This window comes from Otolemur garnettii, unplaced genomic scaffold, assembly GCF_000181295.1.
Source record: "Otolemur garnettii isolate 467f Iridium unplaced genomic scaffold, OtoGar3 scaffold00001, whole genome shotgun sequence".
Classification (NCBI taxonomy): Eukaryota; Metazoa; Chordata; class Mammalia; order Primates; family Galagidae; genus Otolemur; species Otolemur garnettii.
Window position 1 is genome coordinate 48,488,344 of NW_003852396.1, and position 27,763 is coordinate 48,516,106.

A 27,763-nucleotide genomic window follows, 5' to 3' on the forward strand; every position below is an offset into this window, starting at 1 on the left:
GGGTCGCAACCCACAGGAACTGTATTAAAGGATCGTGGCATTAGGAAGGTTGAGAACCACTGCCCTAACCAAAGCAAAAAGCCGTTAAGGGTTAGCTGGGGTGTTTGGATGGGGAATTTTTTTTTTTTTGTATGCATTGCATAATCAGTCTTCAGAGACTCCTTTGAGAGGGTCTTACAGGGATTTGATTCTGAGTTTCACAACTCACTGGTCACTTCCTTTATGAATGACTATAAAGTCCCCTATTTTAATGATCACCCAGCACTCTAAATTTAGCCTTTGGGGCAGTGGGTAGTGTCTTCCTGACACATTGATATAATCGGTAGATCCATATGAAATAGCCTATAATTTAACCATTTCTTGGTTTACAAAAAAGGCAGTTCTATTTGATGCAAACAAACACTTGACAAGGGATGTAAATAGTAACAGAGATTAGCGTTATATGACAAGTTAAAAATTGTCACTGTTTCTTCCCAGGTGCATTAGGTACCTTACAGCCTGAGGAAGCTCAGGATACCCTGTAATAGAGACCCTCCTTGCCCAGTTTGCTTACCTCCTTCAGTGAATTTTGAGCATGCCTCTGACATTCTGGCTGTGGCAGAGCCAAGAATTATTTTAATTATTAATGATATGCTTACTTTTTTGTTTTTACAAATTTTATTTATTTTTTATTTTGGATTAATATAAGGGTACATAAAATTAGGTTATGTGGTTTATGTAAGGCAAAGTCGGAGTTGTGCTCTTCGCCCAGGCAGTGTGTGGTATACCCATGCATTGTACCCGGTGGGCGGGGAACTTACCAGACCTCCTCTCTGACTCCCCCTTCTTGAATTTAATTGGGTTTTTCTCTCATGTGGTTCTTAATTATTCTTAATCTCATAATTTCTAATTGGGCAGCATGTGGCTCTTTGCCTTGATCGCAGCTTTTAGAATTTGGAACTATTGGCCACATCATTTCTCATTGTAAAATATTTTGTGTATTACTCACAAAATCTCTTATGTTATATATTAACAATTGCCAATGGTCCATAATTCAGGTGCAGCTCTTTAGCCAGACCTCTAAACAGGATTTGAAATAAAAAATAGATTGAGGTAATGCATGTGGAAACTCCTAGTGTTATACTTGGCATAGAATAGTCATCCACTAATTGCAAGCAAAATTTGAAATTGAAGTGGAAACAGAATGATAATTTTGGATTAGATTTTTTCCAGACATTAATGCTATAGGGTGATATATAGAGGCAGAGAATAATGGAATAGTCTCCTTCATTGCAGCCATCATCAGAGTGGAGAGCTGAAGTCTTGCAGGATTCTGGATTGAGGATTAAAGCATTGAAAGGATTTGCTTGGTTTTGTTTCCTGCTTATGGATGCTGTCAGGACACATATTATTTATACCATTTTTCCCTGAAAATAAAATAAGACCTACCCCCAAAATAAGCCCTAGCAGGATTTCTATGCATTTGTTAAATATAAGGCCTACCCTGATAATAAGACCTAGTGATGCATTTCGGGGGAGAGGTAAGGAAGACTGGAATACCTTTTATCTGCCACAGCTCCTTTCTCTGAGCCATTGGCACTTGCATGGGTGTGCTTGTGGTAACTGAGGTCGCAGGCATCCTATTGCACACGTTCGAATGGCTAGGGGAAAGGAGTTCACACATCACTAGTGCCAGCCCCACCAACAAGTTCAGCTCCCCCTGTCAGGTTCCAGAAGAAGATGAATTAACTGTATTTGAATAAATGTAGATTGTTGTATTATACTTAATAAAAATAAGACATCCCCTGAAAATAAGCCCTAGTGTGTCTTCTTGAGAAAAAATAAATATAAGACAGTGTCTTATTTTCCGAGAAACATGGTACCCAGGGAATTACAGGGTTGAAATCCATGGATTGCCTGTTTATGAACAACTCAGAAGAACTGTAAGCTGCAGATAGTGGCAAATTAGCTGAGCTACAATATTGAGTAGCTCAGGCTGGCATGAGGGAACTCACGTAGCTGGTGAGTTTCTCTCTTGGCCTTCCTCTGTAGTTCATTCCAGTACCATACTCCTTTCTATATACTTGTTTTGTGGGTGAAGTGACATGTTCTTTCCCAAAGTCATGGTCTTTCCCAAACTGAGGCTTTACTATACTCTGGGGACATATATACTCCTGAATATTAAGGATCTGCTGTCTCATTTAATTTCACATTTATATTCTGCTGCCTCTTGAAGGTTTTGTGGTGGTATATGGGTTTAAGCATATAAACGTGGCAGAGATACAAAAAGAACCAGACCTTTTCAAAAGAGCATAGTGCATCAGGGTCACGCTTTTGAGTAGGTGAGTTGATACGTCTAAGTTGTCCCTTCACACATTTGTGACTGTATGCTTAGCAGACTGATTATTTCCTTAAAGTCAACTCTTGGCCAGGAGGGTGTCTGCTCCTTGCGGAAAGCCCACACTGTCTTGTCTGCCTGCATTTTTTGCCTATAGAACAGGACTGGAAAAGAGGTAGATGCTCAACCGGTGTTTTTCAAAGAATAAATTAGGCTGTCAGGTTCCGAGCAGGTGTACTGGGTGTGATTTTCCAACAGGTGTCTGTAGTTCTACCCTTCCTTATTGGTTCAGGGGCAGCCATGTGGCTAGGGGACTGGATGAGTCCCCTAAAGCATTATTCATGATAGGCAAGATATGGAAGCAACTCAACTTAAAAGTTCAAGTAGGAGTTTGTATCCTTTTCTGTGGCTGTGGGAAAAGTCAAAATTTTCTGCAGAAAACCCAACTACAGTAGAATCTCTGTAAAGTAACCACCCAAGGGACTGTAACAAACTGGTCAACATACAGAGGTGGTTGACATAAGGAACTAGGCCTACTGTATTGATGTGTATACGTGGTTGGTACATGTCTGGTCTATGAAAATTAGGTCAACTTAAGGAACTAGGCCTACTGTACTGATGTGTATATGTGGTTGGTACATGTCTGGTCTATGAAAATTAGGTCAACTTAAGGAGGTGGTCAACTATGGATCTTCTACTGTGTTTGACTTTTTGAATAGATTTGATATACATATACATTATATAATGATTTCCACAAAGTAACTAACACATTCATCCCCACCCCTGATAGATCCTCTTCTTCATCTTATAACTGGAAGTTTATACCCTTTGACAACCATCTCCCCATTTCCCTATCCCCCATCCTCTGATAACCCCTATTCTACTCTCTGCTTCTATGAGTTCAACTTTTTTCAGTTCTTCTTATAAATGAGATCATGTGGTATTTGTCTTTCCGTATCTGGCTTATTTCACTTAGCATAATGTGCTCCAGGTTTAGCCTTGTTGTAGCCATGATTTCCTTCCTTTCTAAGGATGAATGGTATTCCATTTTGTGTGTGTGTGTGTGTGTATGTATATACATGTCTTCTTTAATCGACATTCATCCTTTAATCGACACCTAAGTTGAGTTGCTTCCATATTTTGACTATCGTGAATAATACTTCAGTGAACTTGGGGGTGCAGATATCTCTTTGAGGTACTGATTTCCTTTCCTTTGGATATATACCCAGAAGTGGGATTGGCAGAATTTTATGGTGGTTCCATTTTTAACTTTTTTAGGAAACTCCATACTGTTTTCCATAACAGACTGTTGACTTTCCTTAACTATTTGCCCCAAAGGCTTTCTCATGCAACTTGATAGAGAAGACTTGGACCAGAAGGCTTTGTGGATAGATAGTGCTGATACTGGTGGTGCCAAAATGAATGCCAGTGACAAAAGCCCTAATTTGTAGAAAGGCTGTACAGCTATTAACAAATTTCAGAGTGTCTCACACTTCAAAATGATCTTTCAGTTTTGGGAAATTCCACCAATGTGTAAAATTCTGCCATTATTAAATTGTATGAAGAATGAGCCTTTGTAAAGCTCTGACATATATTCACCCACTTAATCTTTTCAGTAACGCTGTGAGATAGATATCAGCATCTCCATGTTACAGACACCAAACCTGAGGCTTGAAGCAGTTAATAATCTTCCTGGTGTCTTGTGAGTAGTTAGGGAGCCAGAATCCAGGCAGAGGCCAAAGTCCGTATTCTGTCAACAGATATTGTCATCTGATAAGTGTGGGGAAGAGATAATATGGGAAGGAAGCCAATGACAATCTCTCTGTCTTGGTATGAGATAGTTTATCTGTGTCCTTTTAAAGAGAGGTGTTGGTAAGAGACAGACATGACACCAGGTTATGGTGAGGGCCCAGATTCCTGGATAGCTGGGCTTGAAATGAAAGCTCAGAGGAGGAAATGGAAGGCAAATATGTTTGTCTAATTCTTTGTTTTACTAGGGGCCAACCCAAACACATAGCTTTGGAATGTCATGTCCTTAGAACTATTGCCCAGGGACATTCACATCACAAATTATAGCACAGTAACAACAACTCCCAGTTATGGGACACTTATTAAACACCATCCCTACATCCTCTTATCTAATGATAACCACCACCCTGTTAGGTAGGTTATAAAACCCTATTATACAGGTCAAGCCACTGAGGTAAGTTACTGAAGGTCATAATTTCAGAATGGCGGAGTCTGATTTTGAGCCCAGATTTGTCTGAATTCAAAGCCTGTGTTATGTCTTCTAAATATCACCCCTTAGCCCTCATCACTGTGCTTTTGTGTTTGTGCCACCTCCTCACACGAAGTCTTCACCTGGGGATGATGATCTCTTTTAGAAGTACAAGGAAGTTCAGGAGTATTCCTCTGAAATTATAGCAGGAGAAATGATATACATGGGATGGGATACAGATTGGAGATACACCAAGGTTTCCTTGGGTCTTTCTCCCATCACTGATCACCAGTTCAGCTGTTCCCCGCCTAGTGGTTGCCATCTCTGAAAGAGAAGAGAGTTCAATGGAAGGGTTTGTTGTGGGAGGCTCCAGAGTAAGGACTGACTTCTAGAACTTTACAACTCCCCTCCTAGATTTTTCTCTTATTTCAAGGAAAACAAAAATGAAGTCAGAAAATAATGGGAAAATGAAATATTCTAGGCAGTTGGAAACAAAGTGGAAAAAGATAGTCACTGGTGGAATTTGAGAGTCTTGATTTTAATTTTTTCTCCTCTGGCGATAATTTTTTTGTACCCATATGGACTTACCCATTTGCTGTAAAGGAGAGAGACTCCTCTAAAGTGCTGTAAATAGGAATTCTTGACGACGTCTTGGGAAGCCAAAGTTATAAAAATTATAAACAGTATGGTGGATAGCATTGCCAAATTACAGGAAAGGACTGGGCAAGGCAGCAAAGCAGGAGGGGAAGCAGATTGACATCGGACTCAGAAGCCACATCCAGCCTGATCCCCACACTCGTAAGCTTTCCCGTTTCAGAGCCACCACAAGAGCGCTGATGCTGGAGTGGCCAAAGGTGGGACAGAGGGCATAGAGCGCCTCTTGTATGACAGGATGAATTGGCCTTGATATATCAGCCAAGTGAGCTATGTGGCCTACCGAAAGGCCGGCCCTGATGCTCCCGAGCACTTCCCATCTGGGAGCATGTGAAGTGTCACCATGCATTTCTCTCATTTTTGGGGTCCCCTTTTAAAGTTAAATTATAAGGCCTCTTAGGCTTAGTCCTATGGAACAGTGCATCTCCAGGACCACACTGTGTCTGTGAGCCCTGTGATCCTGTGAGGATGCTAGGCCCCAGCACTATTATAAGAGGACCAAAAGAAAATCAAAGCTGGGCCAGTAAGGCATAAGGCCACAGGCCCTAGGAACGTAGAGGAAAAGGTAAACAACTCTGTGAGACAGATGTTGTCTCCAAAGTACATTTTGCTTTTTGGTTTGATTTCATGGTATTTTTTTCTTCTTCTTTTTTTTTTAATCTCTGGAAAGGTGCAGAGAAAAGGGTATGAGAAGGGCACAGAGACCTCTTAGATATGAAGCAGAAACTTCTAATACATGTGACCACAGATGTTGACATCACTTTCCACCTCTCCCCTTCTCCATGTTCAGCCTGGAAGTCACCAGAGCCATACCTTGAGGCTGCTGTTTGAGACCTTCCTAGTTTAGAGCAGCCCAAGCTCTAGCTTACAGGCTGGAAGGAGTGGGATGGGCTGCTGTTGCCATGGTAATGGGACAGAGTGAGACATTGACAAGGTTTCCCAAGAAATGGAAGGACCCCCGCGCTCCCTTCCTCCCTGTGTTAACACCTTCAAGTGGCAGTATGGTCCTTCTCCCTCCACCCTTCTCTCTACTCTACTGTGCTCCAGTCATGTTCTTTGGTTCCTAGAATGTGGTACATAGACTGCATTCTGCATCGAGGCCTTGGGCATTGGTAACTGGCCTTGATAGGATCTTCTCCCTACTCTTGGTGCCTGGAGAACTGGTCAGGCCTTGGCATTGGTTTCCCTTCATTTCTTTAGTCAATGAATAGTCTTGAATACTTGTTATGGACTGCTTGCTCCCTATTCATGGCGCTTGGAACTACATCAGTGAACAACACAGACAAAATGTGGACTTACCGTCTCTTCTTTAAGAAATTCTTGCCTGACTGCCCCAACCTGAGGCTAGATTAGGTCTTCATTCTAGTATACATTTTTCTAATACTCTCTTCTCCTTCATTGTAACTATGACAGCTAGTTGGCCTGTACTGATTTGTGCGTTATTTATTTAATGCTGTTTCCTTTCCATTAGACTGTAGATTCTACAAGGTCAGGGATTATGTCTGTTTCATTTCCCTGTATATACCCACCACCAGCAGACGGTCTGACACCCAGGAGGTGCTGAGTGTCTATGGGTGAAGACATAGAAAAATGAATGAATGACAGTTCTTTTTAGATGGTATTTATTTATTTGCAATTTTATGTTTTATAATTTTTTAAAATGAAAGACGATAATTTTTCAAATTTCAAAATACTAAGAGAGTACAAATGTCTTTGGGTACATGGATTGCCTTTGTAATGCTTGATTCCTGGCTTTAAGTGTACCCATCACCCAAATAGTGTTTGTTCACTGTACTGTTAGGCAGGATTATTTTCCATCTCCTTCCCAACCCTGCTTGATTTCCACGGGTTTCACTTCCCTCTGTGCACATGTGTGCTCATAAGTTAGTTCCAATTTAATAGAGAGTACATCTGGTGTTTGCTTTTTCATTCCTGGGATACTTCTCTTAGGGTATTGGTCTCCAGTTCCATCCAAATTGTTGCAAATGGCCTAAATTCATCCTTTCTTATGACTGAATAGTGCTCCATGGAATACAGACACTACATTTTGTTAATCCATTCATGACTTGATGGGCACTTAAATTGATTCCATATCTTTGCAGTTGTGAATTGTGCTGGAATGACATTCATTTCTTCTTAATTAAGTCATATACACATAGATCATGTATACATTAATGCGTTTATGGGGTACAATGTGCTGAGTTTATAGATGATTTGGAATGCTTAGATCAAATTAGTTAATATAGGGTTTTACCTCATTTACTTAATTATTGTATTAAGACATTTATATTCTATACTTAGTAGATTTGACATGTACCCTTGTAATATACTCCATAGGTGTGGTCCCACCATTTACCCTCCATCAGACCTCCCCCCCTCTCATTTTTCATGGCAAGTAGCAATATCAGAGGTGAGGGTCGTATACACGTCTGGAATGAAGTTATTTAAGCTGACAAATGAGTTTTGTGAAGAAGCTACGCTGTGCTTTCAAAGTCACCAGAACTTGCAAGTTCTCACTTTGTCTTTTCTAGGGTCTGGGGCTCTCATTGCCTTCAGGCATTTCATGATTTATAAAAATGAGTGCGACCATGCCTGACTTCAATGCAACAGCTGTTTGCTTCTCCTCCCAGGCTGGAGATCACCTGGTGATAAACTGTTAACTCATAAAAATTAGTGCACTGCTTACTTGGTATGCTCGGAACATCATCTTCCCCTGGACAGTGGCAGTGCCCATAGAGATGGTCTTCATTTGCATCAATCATTTTCATGCGCTTTGCACTCAGCTACACTGGTATTCAGAGAAAAATGCTACCATGACAACTGCCACAACAGATGGTATTTGATCAGTCTCTAAGCTACCAAAGAGATATACAGCAGTGCTTCTGAGGTTTGCATATTTTACATTATCATGAGACCCAGTCCAGCCTTAATCATGATTGAAATGTGAACTTTTCCACTTGGTTCCTATCGCTCAAGTCTCTTTCCAGTTGTTTGGCATTTGTTTGGATTTTCCAGCACTCTGGCCATCCTGGGTGGAATGTACTTATTATGGATGTGGGAGACAAAGGTGGAAGTTACCCTGCAAATCTAAAGTGCAGAGACATGAGAAACTATTCAACTTTGGAGTGCAGGTCCCATCTGAGACCAGCAGACAGGCTTAATCACAGCCTCACTCACTTGCATAGGTAGAGGCCATATTTGGCCCCAAACAAGGGGATTCTGGTTTCTCTGCCCCCCTCTCTGCTGTGGGGTCTCCAAGCCACATGGTAGTCCCACTCTGGGCCTCCCACCCCAGCTAATGCTACAGATTCCAGCAACCTGATCCCAGAACCCTTGGACCCATTTCTATAGCAACAACTACAACAGCCTTCTTTCAGTCCCCAGCCCCCTTCAGCAACACTGGAATGTCAGACTTCACACAGATTTTTCCAGCTAATTTTGGAAAGTAGTTTATATTGGCCGCTACATGTTAATGAACAACTTTGATCGTATTTACATAGTTTGCTGGTTGGGAGTGTTTTCCTTCACTGTGCCTCCCAGCTTTGACTGGATCCTCATCTCCTGCTGTGTGTCTGGATCACACACAAGCCACACACGAGCCACGCACGGGGACATGCTTGTGCTATGATGAGTACTGGGTGCTTCCTGGGACATTGCCCTCTCAGGATGTGGAGGGAGTTTGCAGTTTCTGCGGTACATGAGATGGAGTGTTTACTTGTGCAGCGTTTGGAAGAAAACCTTAAGGTGAATTTTAATCACAAGATGCCTGGATCAAAGAAAATCTCCCCTTCTGATCTTCTTCCAAATAAACCCAGGAGCTTGAAGTCCACAGCTGACCCTATTCTGCTTCCCAGCCTTGCATAATTCCTGGGGTGCAGATGAAAGGGCGTGGGTCTCCATCGCCTTGTCAGGAGTGATTTTTAACCTTAATGGAACATTATTAAAGAGTGGATTTGAGACTTAAGGAATGCTTTTTGAACTCCTTCTGTGAACATAGAATTCACAGTAGAGAGGGAGAATTCAAGGCACTTAATAGGCATATGAATGATCTTTTAAATGATGATCAAGTTTTTATTTTTACTTTTAACATTTTCTAGGAGAGCAATCTAGCCATCTGGATCTTGCTCCCTGTATTTCATCTCCTTGTTAGAAGTAATCATTCTTGGTGCCCTGGGCCTCCACCATTCACCTAATGAAGGAAGAGCCTACTGCTACCCTTGTTTGTATGTCTGATTCCTCTTGAAATGAATGGTAACCCGATGTGCGTCAAATGGCAATATGGGCTCTAAAAAGGTGGATTATGTAAAAGCAAACTCCTGTGACAGGGAGGAGGACCTGCTGGGCTCCCTGCCCCCAGCTCTGCTATTGACATTGACCTGTGTAATCTCAGTCAAAAATCTGACCGCCTTACCTCACTTTCTCTATCATGAAGTAATTGCTAAAACCAACACTATCAAAAGAATAGAGTTCAGAAGGACCCCTCCTCCCATTGTGACAGCCCCAAATGTTGCCAGACATGGACAAATCATTCCTTCACTTCCATCCTTCCTCCCTAGCTAGTGGACAACTCCTGATGTAAATTACAAAAACATGCTAGGACTTAAAAGGAAGTATTTGGTTGACTTACTTACAATTATCCATCCTTCAAATAGAACTTGACATTAAAAGAAAGCCCAGCAGATGGCTGAAGTGAAATGTGTCAAGGCTAGCCCCGCAAGAGGATACTACTGTTCTTTAAATTATGCTGTATGCATTGAAGGCTTCATAAGCCCAACAAATGTACTGTGTGCTCGTTGGGAGGGAAGTTTTATAGAAATTACAGAGTTGTAGTGGAGCAGCACTGTTCTTGAATATGTTGGTGGGAATCTTTTCTTTTTCCTTTAGTGCCACTCTGTTGGGCTATTGCTGAAAAACTTAACCTACCCATATCAACCCACCTACATAACACTTCCCAGGGTAAACATCAAGTATACTATTTTTGATTTTGCAATAACAAAGATTCAGGATGGTCAACTTTTCTCTTTATTTTCCATGGGGACATAATGGCCCAAACCTTACTTTATCAGCCATGTGCCATGTGTTACATTAAAGAAGTAGGATGGGATTGTAGGAAATGATGAGGAATAGAAGAGGAATTTTATAATATTATCACTATTAAATTCTAGTGTCTCTTTTCTGGGGGCAATACATTCTTTGGAGTAGTTTTGGTACAGTGCCACTGTGATGACAGTAGAAATCAGGACTCAGAGGCTGATAGTTAACATTTTTTCTCACAGGCAGAGTTTCAGAGTATGGTAACAGAGCACTTAGAGATATAATTTTTATTTTCCTTGCAAACAGGAGCAGACTGCTCTAAAGGACCATCCACAAGGTGCTCACAGCCATTCTCTTCTTTTTTTCTTCCTCCTCCTCACTTCTCTGGAAGGTGATAGTACCGTGTTGTCATTGTCAGTCATTGCTGGGGCAGGACAGAGGCAAGGACAGATGCAGAGCAGCCTCATCTGTCTACATAAGGAATGATTGCGATGGTGGCAGGCGTAACCCTTAGTATCAGTATTTATTTAGCTTACAGGAAATTGCACTCTACCCCCTTTTTTTAGAGAGGAGAAAATGTCTCCCAGATGAGGACACTTGAAGGTGGGCTAGAGTTAGAAAGGAGATGGGAACCTGTGATAAAAACGTAAGCCTGGAGTAACTTCTAACCCGGGGTTGGGCAGATTCTGTAAGGTGGATACCGTTTTATCCGGGTGTCCCATAGATTAATGTAAAGCCCTTGGAAGATGCAAAGACTGGGAGTAGAGGAGAAAGATGCTGGATGTCAGTGGGAAAGTGGACACAAACTTCAGGAAGACTGGTTTGGAGCTAGATTCTGCTCAAATGCGAGCGCTTAAAATACAGACACTTCATACTTTATGGCCATGAAGGAGCATCAGGAAATTCCATGGGGATGGAAAATATCACATGTATACTGTGAAAGACGATCATGTATTGGTCCAAAATAAATTCAATGGGTTAAATACCGGTTTGAGTTCATAAAAACGTTGATACAGCCTGGGATGTCATGGGGTGGGCTGGTTATGGAAGGGAGTGAGTAGGGTCTCCTTTGTGAAATGCAAATTGTGTTAAATTCAAAGATCCTTGTTCCAAGTCAAAGCAATTTCTTTTATTTATGGTCACTGTTGACATTAATCAAGCCAGAACAGTTTTCTCTAAACCAAAAAATAATCAGCCCTGACAACTGAAGTCAAATTAGACCCTTGGGAAGGACCTAATTATTCTTTTCTATGAGGGCTGGACATTGACTTGCCCTTGGCCATGGCATTAGCCCTGGCCAACCTGGGTTCTGCCTGGTGAGTCTCTTCTTGCCACAGGGAGCAAAAGGGACAGGGTGATTCAGGAGATCGCAGGCCTCTCTGGTCATCTGCAATGTCTGTCATTCAGAGAATTTTGTGAGTAAACACTACCCAGGTTCCTGCTAAAACCCCCATCCTCTGTTTTTACATTTGCCTGTCTGCTTGCCTGGCTCTTTGGTGGCTGGAAACTTCTCCCAGCTGCTGGTAGATGGGTGGGTCCACTAACCTCATCCCCATCTCCATTTTTCTGGCAACTGCTCAAGCCTTCAGGATTGTACTGGTGACAGTGATCAAGACGAGAGAGCTCCAGTTTCTCTCTGGTTATTTTTGGCAGCCCTGAGCGATCCAAGACCTTCACTTTTGGCACTGTGCGGTTGGGATATTAGGTAACCTTTTCCTGTGCAAGTGTAGGCAAAGCAGAGTCCTAACCTGTGTCTGTTCATCCACTGGCTGTTTTTACAGCATTGTTCCTAATAAGACATGGTCTGGAGCAGGCTGAACATTTATTAAGTGTATATTGTTGTTTTTTCCCTGTAGATTGAAAACATAGATGCCTGCTTGAATTTCCTGGCAGCTAAGGGAATAAACATCCAGGGGCTGTCTGCAGAAGGTGAGTCAGAGCGCTTGTCGTGAAGCTGCGTTTTCATTATTAGAAGTGCCCACCTGTTACTTATTGATGATATTAAAATCATTTAGACAAGGGATGCCGGTTGGCTCTTCAGGTTGTTTTCCCGTAGACAGCTCAATGCTTGCCTAGACTTGAGGATGCCAGCTTTCTCACACCCCAAGGAATGACTCCAAGAATGCAGATTCAACCAGACCAGCCCCGTCTGCAAGACACTGAGGGAGTAATAAAGAGGGAGCTGGTCCTATTTGAGAAGGCCTTGCTTAAACAATGCTGATTTGAACCACCTGCCTAGTGATTCAGTTCATTATCAAGTCAGGTCTTCTCTGTGGGAGAGGGAATACTTAACCACAGAACGTATTTAATCTGCTCAGCTCCCAGGGAAAAATGCTTAATTCTTATCTCTTTTCTTAGATAAAGAGGCACTTTTTCTTGCTCTTGAAAAAATAGAAAGGCACGTGGTTTATTAATGCAATGCTACATATTTACATCCTGATTAGTTTTTAATTAACTTAAATGTGGCAGCTAATTAGCACATTAGCATTTGCCGGTGTTTTACTATTACATTCGGTATTGGTCTGGAGATGGCTGGTCCGAATTCTCAGCCTCCTCAGGCAACATCTCGGCCTGGAAACTTTCACTCTCTCTCCTGCTTGTAAATACAAGCAGCTGCCAGCTCAAAGCTGCTGTAGGCCCAGGCAACCTCCCAAGCTCATTAGGCTGCACCTGCCTCCAGTTTTCCCAGAACAGGTAACGCAGTTTGGGCTTCAGATGATAGCATCTTCCCTCAGCAAGTTTGCTTTTTGAAAGAATGCCTGTTCGCATGGACTCTGGAGGTCGGGGTGGGGCGGTGGGGAGCAGTGAGGAAGAGAACAGCCTGATGGATCAGGTGAGTCTGCAAACGTGATAGATCCCAGCGTGGGACTGTTCCTTGCCTTTGCTCTGCTCCGTGGTGAAAGCTTGGTCTTCCTGGCTGTGTTTCTGAGCTGCAATCTCTTCCGGTACTGGGTGTGGGCAGTATTAAGGGCCACTATTAGTGCCTGTGGGTGTGCCGTGTCTCTGAGTGGGACTGTTATTGGGAACTCTGATGTGCTGGGCCCAACCCCAGACAGGCATGAGCACACTGCACTGCTTTCAGAGGTCTCAGAAGCAGCTGAAGGGTGGTCACCCCTAATCCCAGAGGATTCCCCTGACCTAGGAGTGTGGGCTGTCATCTGTGGGGTTGAGATCAGGGCTGACTGACATGTGGAATACACATTGCTGGGGCAAGGGGGTGGGGGGCTCAGTGGTAGTAGGGAGGTGCAAATTCCTATTCTGGAGACACATAATTTCTTCCTGATAAAGAGTTCCTGTGCTGGCCAGTAGATGGCAGAACGTACTCTCCTGGTTTGGGGGAGTGATTGGACCCCATGGATAGGCCTGTGCCCATCCCCCTAGCCCCTGCACAGCACCAGCTGGGACTTTTATAGAACTGTGCTGGGCAGCAAGGCCTCAGACTGCTCCATCCTGCCTGGCCTGGAGGTGACCCCTGGCCACCCAGGAATCTGCTCGTTGTCCTGCCTTCTGTCATTTATTTCCCCATCTGCCCCATCCTCTCTGTACCTTAAGGCATAGAGAATCTATGCAGTAAATATTTATTGGGTGAATAAATGCCAACTGTGGTTTTAAGGATTTTTATCAGCTCCAGTTCTCACAACTGAAGCTTGAGTTTATAATAACCTCACTTTACAGAGGAAGCAGTTTTGGCTTAAAAAGGTTACGAGTGACATCCTTGAAGCATGTAGTTAGACATTGGCAGAGTGAGGATTCGAACCCAGGCTCGCGTGATTCCAGGGCTCATGTTCATGGTGTCTTCTGGGGCAGCAGATCTAGACATGCCATGTAACAGTGAAGAAATTCAGTTTAGAACTCCCTGTTACCTGGAACATTGTTTCAGGAGATGTCATGGCCCATGAAAGCAGACAGACTCTCAGCCTTCTGCCTCTTCTTAATGTTGGGATGACCCTGGGAGTCTCTAAGCATAGAAGAACACATTGTGTGTTGTGTTGTCAAGATACTGGAGTGTAGCTATGAAGGAGTTTTATGCTATTTCAATAACTGCCTTAACATGGCCATTTTGTACCTATCATTCCTGCTGAGCTAGCCAAAATCCATAACTCTTCAGTCTTGTTGAGTTATACAAAGTTTTATGTCTTTTTTTTTTTTTTTTTTGAAAACAGAGTCTCACTGGGTCTAGTGCCATGGCATCATAGCTCACAGCAACCTCTAACTCTTGAGCTTGAGCAATCCTCTTGCCTCAGACTCCTGAGTAGCTGGGACTACAGGCATGTGCCATCATGCCGGCTAGTTTTTCTATTTTTAGTAGAGATGGGGTCTTGCTCTTACTCAGGAATTCCTGAGCTCAAGCAGTCCATCTCCTCGGGCTCCCAGAGTGCTAGGATGGCAGACATGAGCCACTATGCCTGGTCTTTATGTCCATATTTTTGACTAGGTCTTGTTCATTTCAAAAGTTCAATCTCAAACTCTACTCAAAGACCTCTTTTCCCGTTTCCTCCAGTGCAAGTGGCTTCTGGAGCTTGAAGGGAGATGGAGGCATGATGGCTTGACTTTCTTCCCTCTTCCTCCTTCCTCTTCCCTTCTTCCTTCCCTTCCTCTTTTCTCCTTTCCTTCTTTCCCCTTCCTCCTTTCCCCTTTCCTTCTTTCCCCTTTTCCTTTCATCTTTTCTCCTCCCTCCTTCCCCCTGCCCTTCCTCCCTTCCTCCTTCCCTCCTTTCCCTCCTCCCCCTTTCCCTCTCTTCCTTTTCACCCTCTTCTTTCCCCCTCCTCCTTTCCACCCTCCTCCTTTTCCCCCTTCCCTCCTTTCCTCCTTCCCTCCTTTCCCCCCCTTTTTCCTTTTTCCTCTTCCTTGCTTCTCCCCCTCCCCCAGTTCTTGCCCCTGAGCCCCCAGAATCAGGGCAGCACAGAAGGTTGAAATTGCTGTCTTGGGGTAGCCATCACTGTCACTGTCGCAGCTGGTGGTCACAGCATGCCCTGCCGACTGGGACTTGTTCCTGTGCTACTCTGGCAACATTGGTAGTCTTCTGTGAGATCTGGCTGACCCTTTCACTATAGGTCCAGCAGGAACGTGTGGGCCTGTTTTCTCCTTGCAGTGGGTGGAACTGGAAGGCCTCCTGTCACCTCACAGCAGTCCCCCAACCTCTAGTCTCTCTCCAGTTCCTTCCTCCTCTCAGGTGGCCGGGAGGCTGTGCAGCCCATTCTCTGCTTAGCGGCCATCCTGTCTGCAACTAGAATGCCACCACCCTCCCTTGGCCCAGCACCCCCACTTTTAGTGATGCTCTAAGAGCTGCCGCTCCCTTGACTGAAGGAGTACCAGGACCCCACCTGCCTTCTTGCTCTTTGTTGAGAGGAGAGAAATAGCCTGTCTCCATGATCACCAAACTTTATCCCTCCAAAATGCCATTCTGTCATCTAGATCTTCTGTTGATTTTGGGGGGTAGGGGGGAAACTGATTGTGAACTGTTGCAGTCCAAGGGGGTAACTGGCCCCAACTTTTGTCTTCTCCTTGAACTTAAAAAAAGCAAGGGTACCTAGAGCCTTTCATTCTCAAATTGGGCCTTATTTGTAATTTCAGGATACAGGTAATATCTGCACCTGATATCCTGTTAAATTGTAGGAATAGAAACCATTATGGAGAACCTGCCACGTGTCAGTCACGGAGCTGAATGCTGTACACATTTATCTTAATTAATTCCCCTGGGAACCTTATGAGGTCAGTGTTAGTGTTATCCCTATCATACAGGCCCCGAAGAGATTAAGTTACACACGGGAAAAGGAAGGCCCATGAGGTCAGCGGTGCTGAGGTACCCCCATCTGCCAATTCAGAGGCCTGGTGTTTATAGCTCACCACTGCCTCTCCTTCTACCCACCTGTATAACTATTAGAAAAGCATTATAGTGCATTAAAAAGTAACGTAGATTTAATGCTGCGTATCTTCCTTTTGAAGATGATTGAGTGCCCTAAGGACCCTCCTCTGATCAAGAACACATTAGCAGTTGGAAAGCCCCATAGATGCATTTCACCCAGTGCCTAAAGCTGGGTTTGGACCCAGGACTGTGTGTGCACCTGTCCTTAAAGCCTTTCAGCAACTCAGGCCTGCCCAGACCTGCCTACTACAGAGCCACAGAGAGCCTTTGTTCAGGGCACAGACGGCGGATGCCTGGGGCAGAGGCTGGGGCCTGAGTGAGCACTGTGGAGGTGCTGCTGATTGGGGGAACTTCCCTGGACTAGGTTTATCCACCCACTTCATGTTCCTGAAGGTTGAATGTGTCTGTTTGCTCTTGGAGACTCGCCAGAGCCTGGCCCTCCCATTGCCCTGGGGTGATGTTCAGGATCCCCCACCCACCCGTTCTGACACACGCCACCTGTCACAACCACCTGTAAACCTGCCCCTGTGAGGAAGGATGGCCTTTAGCTCCAGCCCTTTTGAGAACACCTGGGGTTTGTGCTATCTGGCCTTAAGCCTATCTTCCTGTAATGGAGAAGCAAACGTCAGAGGGTAAAGCTTATCCTATTTAGTCAGCAAACTTATGCTGGACACGTCCTGTATGCCAGACAGGGTGCTAGGCACTGGGGTACGTGAGAGTCGAGTCAGTGGTATAAAGCTAGCCTTAATTCCAGTTAATGAAAGCTGTGCTGGTGGTAAGTATAGTAGGTACGACTCAATGGTGACTAAAGAAAGGCAGATGAGCTCTGCTGGGGCAGGCAGGGTAAAGGTGCACTTCACAGAAGCAGTGATGTTTCCCCTGGGTTTCACAGGATGAATTACTCAACAAACAGAAAAGGAAAATGAAGGGAAATCTAGATAATACTAATACGATGGGGGCAAAGGGCTAGTTTTTATCAACCTTGTGGATTGGAGAAACGGAGGCAGGAAGATTCTTTCAGGTGAAAAGAATGAGTGTTTGGAGTGAAATCAGTTGCTGACTTGATAAGCTCAGTGCTGGGTTTGCTGCCTCGATAGCCAGAGACCTAGGTACTGAGTTTGCTCCTGCTTTCCCCCGAGCCAGAAAGCAGGAGGAGGGCTTTCTGGACCTGTAGAGCAAAGACAGCAGGTGGAACACCCCTTTCCTCCTGCCCACATCACCTGAGCGTGACACTGACAAGGACCCTCTGCAGAACGGGCCCCAGAGGCTCTGTTTCCACTCTGTCACCCCACACCCTCTGTGGGCAGAGAGGTTGGCAGGCATGGAGAGCAGCTAGCACACAGCTGAAGAGTAGGGTTGCAGGTTAGGTGGTGAATGTTGGTGTATAGCTGGCCCATCTGCAGGGACAGTGCCACCAGTCAGCTGGGGAGGTGTACAACCACAGCTTAAGGGAGTTGAGCAGGCGCTCTGCGACTCTGTGGTCTGCGGTGGCTCTCCCTACACACAAAGCAGGTTTCCTTGTGCTGAATCAGTTCAGTGCCTTTGGAAGCCAGTCTTGAGGTTTCTCTTTAAGAATGTTGAAAGAAATATCTCTCCTATTTATCTTACCCTTCATGCCTGATGTTATCCACAGCATCTATGCAGATTAGTACCAGCCAGTGGGAACAAAGAGATCAGTCAGGAACCAAAGAAATTAGGTTCAAGGAAGTTCTACTTCTTTGGAAGTTGGAATAAGGCCCATGCAGTTTGTTCAGGTTACATGGAGGGGGCTGCAGGAAGAGAGAGGGGACCAGGCTTCCAGGGCTGGTTTGTCATCAGCTGGCTGTGTCTTCTTGGGAAGTCTATTCTTTCTAGGTCTACACTTTCCTTCTCTGGAAGTCAAGAGAGTAACATAAGTTTATCAGAATCAAAATGATACTCCTTTTTCAAAGCCTTGGGAGGTATCATGAAGGAAACATTTTTGTGGGTTTTTGGATTTTGGTTTTAGGCTCCCTGAGGATCTGGCTTCCCAAGCATCATGGAACACAGACAAATACCATTTGGAAATATGGAAAGAACACACTTCTAGTTATTTTGGTTACTGTCTGTTGTAGACCACCCATGGCATAAATTATGTGGCTTTCAGAGCATCTACTGTTCTTTGAGTTTTTGTGATCTGAAAAGAAAATTAAATGGTCCAAATGGCCATCATTTTGGAAGGAGATAAACAAAATATGGTATGTCCATATAATGAGATACTATTCAGCAATATAAAAAAACTGATACAGTCTCTAATATGGATGAACCTTAAGAACATTAAGGAAAAGAAGCCAGATGTACCTTGACTTATCACGGGGCTGGGGATTATGCCCTGATAAATCATTGTAAGTTGACAATAAATTCATTTTATATACCTAACCTAATGAACATCATAGCTCAGTCTAGGCTACCTTAAACATGTTCAGAATACTTAGGTTAGCCTACAGTTGGGCAAAATCATCTTACCCAAATGCTGCTTTATAACAAAGTATTGAATATTTGAATGCAGCATTCAAAGTGAAAAACAGAATGGTTGTATTCAAAGTCTGGTTTCTACTGAATGGATATTGCTTTCATGCCCAGTAAGTTCGTAAAATCATAAGTCAAACCATTGCAAATCGGAGACTGTCTGTACATATTGCGTGATTCCTTTCATATAAAATAACCAGAAAAGGCAGATCTGTAGAAACAGAAAGCAGATTAATGATTGCCTGGGCGTGGGTTTGGAAATTGATTACGAAGGAGCATGAGGAATCTTTTAGGGTAATAGAGATTCTAAATCTAGAATGTATTAAATTTACTAAAAAAATCGTGGAATTGTAACCTTAATTTTACAGATGGAAATTATACCTTAATAATGCTATCTTAAAAACTAGAAAGCAGCTCACCATTGAGTGTTCTCTAATGCTGGATTATTCACTGTTGATTTCTTTCTGGACATCAGTGACTTGTGGCACAGAGGGGCTAAGCAGAGAGAACAGACCGCTGCTTAGGCTTCCTTTGGGTGAAGAAGCCTGTTCTGTGGAGGCTGTAGGGAGCACAGTCAATATTTTCTGAGCCAAAAAGGGAAGTACAGAGCCAGGCAGTGTTCTAAATTTACTCATTTAATCTTCACTTCTCATGACAATCTTGCAGCAAAAAGGCAGCAAGAAACGCACCCATTTTAAAGAAGAGGAAAACTGAGGCTCAGAGAGCTTGACTCTTGTAAAAACTCTTAAGTGATAAACGATTGGGCTATAGAGATTTAACCCCAGGCTTTTCTGGCTCCAAAAATGAGTGATCTTTATAATGAAAATGCAGCCTCCTAAGAGAAAGTGTATTTATCAAAGGAGCATTATGCTTTTTGAAAATTAAAGAATGTTTTAGGGAATGAGCGAACCAACGATTTACTGTCATGAATAGTAAATGATTGAATGATCACAAGAGGTAAAGACTGTGACAAGATTGACTCCGTCTGTCTACCCTGGGGTTGGGTGGGTAGGTTATGGAAGGAGCTGATGTGGACCTGTACCTACTTTTTGCAGTGGGCAACCCCTAAGTCCCTGGATATGCTGAATTGGTAGTTTCTCTCCTCTTTGTTTTTCTTGCATGGTGTAAAAAAAAAGTGTTATGGAATGTTTGACACACCAGAAGGATAAAGAATACTTACATGCCCACCAGCTAGCTTAATAAATAAAACATTATCTGATATGCTTTTAAATTCACCACACATAATGAGTATACAAGTAAGCCAAGTTACACAGTGTTAGGAAAGCAGACCTGGAGCCGGAAAAAACTAGATTCAAATCCCAGCTCCAGAGTTTATTACCTTAGAGAGGTCATAAAACCTTTTTGAGCTTCTGTTTCCGCTTAAGTAAAAGAGGGATAATAATAGTCACTTCTCAGGTTGTAGGGATTAAATGAGAGCGTGCCTCTAAAGAGCTTTGCCTAATACACCACTATCAGTAATAGCTCTTGTTATTGCATACTATATAACAACTTGATAATAACTGTAAACAGCCCTAAAAATAAGTCTTATGTGGATTTCATCTAGCCCCACAATTAACACTACTTTCTCCCTCCAGTGAATTCAATGTTGAGGGGAAGTTCTCAAGTTTTTTTTAATAGTTGCTAACCTGCCTGTCTGCATTTGATTGGATCATTTTGGTTCTGTGCTTAGCTGATGTCACTGCATAGCTGGGTGACTAAAGTTAGGTCACTCCACCTTGTGAGGCTTTGTGTTCCTGTGAGTAAAATGAATAACCAACTACATTATTGCATTCAAAGTTCACACTCTGTGAGTCTCAGGTACTGGCAAAAACACTTATAAACAGAAGTAGACAATGCCACAGGTGCGTGCCTCTTCTTTGGTTTCCTTAGGATGGAAAAGGAAGCGGAGCTGAAGGTTAAAGCTGAACTACCCAAGAAACTGGGGGGAGGGAGGGGCTTGTGCATCTCTTTTGAGCTTTATCTGCTGCCTGCATTGCACAGAGTGGTTTGTAAGCAGTGACTCTTTTTTTTTTTTTTTTTTTTTTTTGAGACAGAGGCTCAATGTGTCACCCTGGGTAGAGTGCAGTGCCATCACAGCTCACAGCAACCTCAAACTTCCGGGCCCAGGCAATTCTCTTACCTCAGCCTCCCAAGTAGCTGGGACTACAGGCACCCACCACAATGCCAGCTATTTTTTTTTTTTTTTTTATTGCAGTTGTCATTGTTGTTCAGCAGGCTGTGGCCAGGCTCTAACCCGCCAGCTTCGGTGTACATGGCTGGAGCCCTAATCCCTGAGCTACAGGCACCGAATCTATAAGCAGTGACTTTGGATTCTAATTTGTCCACATCAGTTTCCTGGCTTACACCTGCAGTCCTGATATAATTAAGAGCTCCTCCTGCTTCCCCTCTCAAAAATAGCATGGTTTGCACAATGTATTAAAAGATCAGCATGGTAAAAATTGTCATTTTTAAGGCATGAGACTGGAGCTGTATGGGAATCTGGGGTTATATTCATGTAATAACCAACACCAGTGGCATATATAAGTATACTCTCATTTTTGATCTGCAAAACAACCTTGTTTGCTGGGCCAAGTGGTATCAGCATTGCCACTTTACTGTGGCCTAAGAGAGTACATTATTGCCTGAGGTTGCACAAATAGTCAGTGGAATACAGATTGGAACTCATGGCTTAAGTTTTCTAAACAGTTTGTCTTATCAGCTTTGTCCCATGCTTGGAATCTGCTAGCTCCCTAAATCGGAAGTGAAGCGAAGGCTGGATGCTAGAAGTTTGTATTGTCACTTTCTGCAGAGCCTGTAGAAAGGGATGCTCCAATGAGAAGTGATTCCACCTGACCTAACCAGCAGCTCACAATGCAGCAGAGACACTGGCAGGCTGCTCTTCCTCCCTCTGTGCAGAGTGGGTCTTGCTTCTGAAAGGACTCCATTCACTCCTTCTGCCCCTCAACTGGGCCTTGGAGGAGACTCTTGTTTCCTCTTTAGCGGACTCTTTTCAGCTGGGGCTAACCCACCCCTCTGACAAGGCCTCTGACGCTTCCTTGGTCTTCACATTCCTTTTGCCCCTCTTGCCAGTTCAGAAAAAGAAATCCAAGTTGGGGTGGCAGCAAAGAGAGGGGGCTGAGGGTGTTCACCTGCGGAGTATGTTTCCCCCCTGTCCCTCCTACGGGGTGGCCGTCATTCTTCACCCTCAGGATCTGCTGAGATTCTGGCCACCAGCATCTGGTGTAAAAAGAACTACATAAAAGGAAGGGTTATCCATGAAGAGGCACCTGCTATCTATGTAGCCTCTGCCTGTGAATAAATATTTTATTCTTCTTTGCAACTCTCTATACATGCCTTGAGGCAAATGGATTTTAACATCTGAAAAATACTGTCTGGAATTCTAAAATTTTTATTTTTTCTAGTTTCTTTTAATATAGGAGATATTTTATATGAATGCCTCAGGAAAACAAGTCCTTTTAGACTATCCCTACACCCATCCCAAATTAGAGTTACTTATTCAACAGACGAGAGAGACACAGAGCCCAGTATTTGAGCAGAGGATGGCTGGGTAAGCAGAGCATGGGTTGTGCAGGGGGACTGCAGCCACTTAGCACATTCAGTGTGGCTAGAAGTTCACATGGATTTGGCAGAAGACCAGTGTCAGGAAGTGCCTGTCCCAGTCGGTTCCCTTGCTGGTGGAACAAGCACAGTCTTGCTCAGACGCTTGATTTTTCAGTGGTGTGCTCACAGAGAGTTTCCGCTTGGCACTTGCCAGACATGCAACTTGCTTTGTGTATCCACTCTAATCCCAATGGGGAGAATAAGCTAATTTCTTTGTGGTTTAGGTCTGATTGTAATCGACTGTGATGCCAATGAAGTGTTCAGGAAGTCTGTCATAGCCTAAAGAAATTAAAGTCGCATGCGGGCTGAAGCAGCCCATGGGATGGGACTAAGTGAGGGCTCCCATCTGACCAGAGTCTCTTTGTTGTCTTGCAGAGATCAGGAATGGAAACCTCAAGGCCATCCTAGGCCTCTTCTTCAGCCTCTCCCGATACAAGCAACAGCAGCAGCAGCCCCAGAAGCAACACCTCTCCTCTCCTCTGCCACCTGCTGTGTCCCAGGTGGCCGGGGCCCCCTCCCAGTGCCAGGCTGGCACTCCTCAGCCACAGGTGCCAGCCCCACCCCAAGCCCCGTGCCCGCCTCACCAGCCAGCGCCACAACCACATCCGCAGGCAAAAGCACAAGCAGAAATGCAGTCCAGGTGGGGGCTCCTCTCCAGCTGATCGCCTTGTTTCCCACGCACCCTCCTTCCCATGGCCACTTTCTAGCCTATACTCTGTGTGTTTTTCATTCGCACTTCTTCTGTGCTGAGAGCTCCTGGTGGTTAGGGCGGGATTCGCGTGACCTTGAAATGGACACAGTGGGGACTAACTTCTTGCCTGGTGGAGATGTGTACTTTTTTATGGGCCAGGATCTCCAGCAGCCGAAGCTAATTAGCCACTACTGCCTGTTTGTCTGGCCTGTTACACATACTCATGGCCAATGAACAGCCCCTAAAATAGACTCAGACCCCCTTTGTGTGTTTGCCTATAAGTCGAGTTTTTCAATGTTACACATAAGAGAAATTTTACTTAGTGAAAGCAAACGTTTTATTCAAGCGATGCCTCTGTTTTACCAGAAGGGAAATATAGAGAGTACTAAAGTTATATGGGTGGCGAGTGGCTGTTCCCAAGGGAAGGAGGAAGCTAACCTTCCCTGAGGGTGGCAGCACCTCCACAGGGGGCAGTTAGAGTAATAATAATTATTATTGGAGACAGAGTTTCACTTTGTCACCCTCTGTATAGTGCCATTGCATCATAGCCCAAACTCTTGGGCTCAAGTGACTCTCTGGTCCCAGCCTCCGATGTAGCTGGGACTACAGGCGCCCACCACAATGCCTGGCTATTTTTAGAGATGGGGTCTTGCTCTGACTTAGCTGAATCAACTCATGAACTCAGGCAATCCACCTACCTTGGCCTCCCAGAGGGGAACAAAAGGAACAGTCATTATTATATGTGACTGCTGTATTGAACACTCGGAGTGTCCTACCTTGAGGGAGTGATGTCCTGCTCTGCAATATTAGGGGCTGGATTTTGTTGCAATTCCTGTAGGGACTGATGCTTTCATGCTGGACTCACCACAGCAATGTAGAAGCAGAATGCCACAGTGGTTACTATCTGCTATTTTACAGTGGAAGTCATTGCATTTCTAAGTAACTCTGCCAAAGATCACCCTATAAAATGTTTGTTTCAGTGGCACCCCAGGAGAATTTAGCAACTAGAAAGTTTTCGAATTATGCTATTTTTTCTGCAGAATAGCTCATATAACTATTTTCTTTTAACTTACATACAGACCTTTACCTATAAAACCTAAATGTCACTGATCAAATTGATTGCTCAGTTTCATCTACTGTGTGCTAAAGAGTTAACAGCCTTTTTGGTGCCTCAAAGCACCAGCATTAATAATCATCAGTCTTCTCACACATCTAGATATGCTTTTTATCACCCATCGTGGTTGGGCAAAGCACAGAGTTGTTCAAACAGCACTGCTCTGTAGCCAGTTGCAGCTTTTTTTCCCCATGAGAAGTGCTAGTTCCTGATTGTGATGGTGCTAAAACTAGCAGTGGTGGGAGTAATGCAAATCAGGCTCCCAAATTAATTATCAAATTATAGCCAACTCACATTATGGAACTTTGTGGGATAGGAGAGTCGCTAACAAGAAGGAGCAGAGACGGCCACGCTACCAGTCACTTGCCCTTTCCCTAGAAAACTACCTGACCATGAGCCATTTCCTGGTCCAAACTTGCATGATGGATGTGGATAATTTGAACTATCAGGGCATCATTTATCAAACTGTATATTCTAGAGTGTTTGTTCCCTAGAATGTTAACTCTGGTTATATTGAAGAAGAAGGACTCTGTGGGAGAAGAACTGGTAGAGAATTTGGGTTTGTTACAACTGGTGTTGCAGGTCTGTTCAGATCCTTGAGCCTACTGGGCTTTAGATCCCCAAAGCCCCTTGACTGAATCCTCACTTCACAGGGCAAATCGCTTTATTAAAGGATTTGTTCTGTGAAGTTTGTATCTAGTCAAGAGTCGGCCCTCAAGGATCCATTAGGCCACCTGTGGCCCCAAGGCTGCAGGTTCCCACCGCTCAGCACTTCTGTGTGTCTGTACTATTGTAGATACTTGGGAGTCAAGGATGAGTGAGACAGCCAAGGTGCCTGCCCTCTGCCTGCTCCCGGAGGAGGCAGGCAAATACATGGAGAATAAAAATACCAGATAGTGGCATTATGATAAGATGACAAGATTCGGAGGGACTACTAGTTCAGGTTCAGTTGATGGGAAGGTCTCTCTGAGGACGTGACACTGAAGTTAGAGGGAGATGAATCACAAAGAACTAGCCATCCAAAACTCAGTTGTGGCGTACTTCCAGCAGAGGAGGCGGCTGGTACAGAGGCCCTGTGGTAGGAATAAGCTTGGCATGTTGGAGGAGCACAAAGAAAGCTGGTGTGGCTGTAGCTGGGTAGGGGGTAAAGCAGCCATTTCCATAGACAACAGTGTGACAGGCAGCCCCGTAGCATTGCTGTGGCACTGAGGCCAGTCATAGTGTTGGCTAAACTGGGTAGAGTTTAGACTTCATTTTATGGGTGACAGGAAGGCACAGGAGAGTCTTAAGCAGTAGAAAGACTTGATTTGATTTACCATTTAAAAAATTCACCTTTGCTTCTTTTTAGAGAATAAGGTTGTTCTTATAGGAATACAAGGAGTGGGTGGCTCAAAGGAGTGGGGCGCTAGCCCCATATGCCGGAGGTGGTGGGTTCAAACCCAACCCTGGCCAAAAACTGCAAAAAAAAAAAAAAAATACAAGGAGCAAGAATGGAAGGAAGGACCCCAGTTAAGTGGCTTTTGCAGTTTCGTTGGTGATTGTGGCTTACATCAAGGTGGTGGGAGCAGATATGGAGATTCAGGATATTTTAGGAGTGAGCTCGGAGCGTGAGAACAGACTGACTCTCTGGAATGAGGGAGAGAGAGGTCCAGACAAAGCCTAGATTTCTAGCTTGAGCAGTCAGGTAAGTGGTAGACTAATTTATTGAGATGAGGAAGCCTGAGAGACGAGCAAGAGGTATGGACTGTGAATCTTCAGAAGGAAAGGTAAAAAGAACATTCTACAGATTTGGCCTTATGTTATAGGGCATCTTACTACATGGGGCACCAAGCAACGGGCGTTGAGGAACACTGGCTTATGGTACTGACCTGTGCTAGCCTGAGGCACCCATTTCCGTGGTAGGCGTTTGTTTTCTTAAAAGAACCAGATGTTCCAGTCAGAGCGTCCATCTCCCAGGAGGCCACAACATCCTCCTATTAATAAATGCTTTCCCTAAATGAGAGCCAGTTTCACTGAAGCCAGGCTTTCACGTTCATGTATTCCACCTATAGAGTGGTTCCTGCTCCCAAGGCCCCTGATCTACCTTGTGACATGAACTGGGCTTTGGAGTTGCTGTACGTCCTAACTCCTCCCTTCATTTTGTCCAGGTTGGGTTACTTTTGCAGATGGATGGTTTTATCCATTATATTCTGATACTTTCTAATTTTACTTCCAAAGGATAATCTTAGGGAGATGATATCCCATGCTGACACTCTGGCTGTAAATTTAAGAACGATGAAATTACATCACTGGCTCAGTGCCATTGTATTTCTAGCCCCAGACTCTATCTTTGAGCCCCTAGCGAAATGGTTTGGGCTCTAGATCATTAGTGTTGATGCAAGCCCCAAACGGCAGGTTTGTTTTGGTAGTCCATTAGAATTCCGACGGATACAAACATGCCTGAAAACTATTTTGAAGCCATCTAGGTTCCATATCTCTTGGGATCACAAGCACTAAAACTTGGCCATTCTCCATGAAGTTTTGCTAGTAAAGGAGTTGAGGAAGCTGGCGAGGGAAATCTGATACACTGGCACGAAGGAATTAGAGCAGATTCTCCACGACAGCCTCATGGTGACTCACGTTGTTCACTTTAGTTCTTCACTCAATTTACGTGGTGGCTTGATCACGTGTCACCTTATGAAATTCCTCCCCAGTGTAGAGCCCAGGAGAGGAGTATCGTCTCCAAGACTTGCTTCCTTCTCCATCTGTATCTACCATATAATGCTGAGTATTCACTTGTTTAGGAATAATCAAAAAAAATTGCTGTATTTTTTCGTCATCCTCTTCTGTCTCTGTACTTCCTAAGACTAGTGAAACCAGCATTTTATTTCTCACCGCCAATCCTTTCATGAACACGGTGCAGGATATTTGGCTATAGGAAAGATACGTATTTCTGTCTGTCATAAGACACCCCAAGTTCTATTATTAAACCCAACCAAAATTCTTCAGAGGTATAAATTTTGTGGTCCTAAAAATCCAGAATTTTGCAAGTTCAAAAGACTTTTTAAAAGCAGTCATCTCTAAAGCATTAAGAGCAAAACATTCCCAAGACCAGCAACATTCTCAAACCTCTCTACCCTTGATTTGGGTCACTTATGTGGGTTATTCAGCAAATTCATCTGAAAAGCACCCCAGGAAGAACAAGCTTGTGAAACAAAAACTTCTCAATACTTTAGAAGAGTATTAAGTTTATTTTTTAGGGACCTGTTGCTTTAGGGTCTTCCTGTAAGAAGAAAGCCGTACACTGATTGGAACAAGGAAAGATATTTGGTGTTTAAGGAGAAACAAAAGCCCCCCCGAAGTCCTTAGATGACCTTAAAAGCAATTTCTTCACTGGATGTGTATCAAATGAGTGGAGTTAGAACTGGGAAGAAAGCTGCGTATGGTGGGGAAAAGTGGGCAGGGGGCAAACCCTCGGGACATTCCCACTGTCATAGACTCCCGGTATTTATTTGTGTGTCTAACGCATCTTCTCTCTCCTCACATGTCTCCTCCACTTTTTTCTTTCCTATCATGCAGTACATCACCCAAGGACTCATCTCAAAGCAAAATCATCCGCTTCACTCTGGGTCAGAAAAAGATCTCTAGGTTAGACCTGCCCTGTGTCCTGCAAAGCATGGTTTAAACCCAACCCTCTGTTCCACTGTGCCCTCCGGCTTGGCTGAGTTTCCTTTTGGTTGTCCCCCCCATTTCATGTTTGCTGTTCCGGAAAGCCAAACATG

The 27,763-nt window shown here is 44.0% G+C and overlaps 1 protein-coding gene across 1 annotated transcript in view; it reads left to right on the top strand.

Moving 5' to 3' along the window:
* The window catches only part of NAV2 (neuron navigator 2), a 276,592-nt gene that overhangs the window by 21,186 nt on the left and 227,643 nt on the right, over window positions 1-27,763 (top strand). Inside the window, exons 4-5 of the mRNA XM_023510001.1 lie at window positions 12,080-12,152; window positions 22,573-22,837. Coding sequence (XP_023365769.1) covers window positions 12,080-12,152; window positions 22,573-22,837 — 338 coding nt within the window. The remainder of the gene's footprint in view (window positions 1-12,079; window positions 12,153-22,572; window positions 22,838-27,763) is intronic.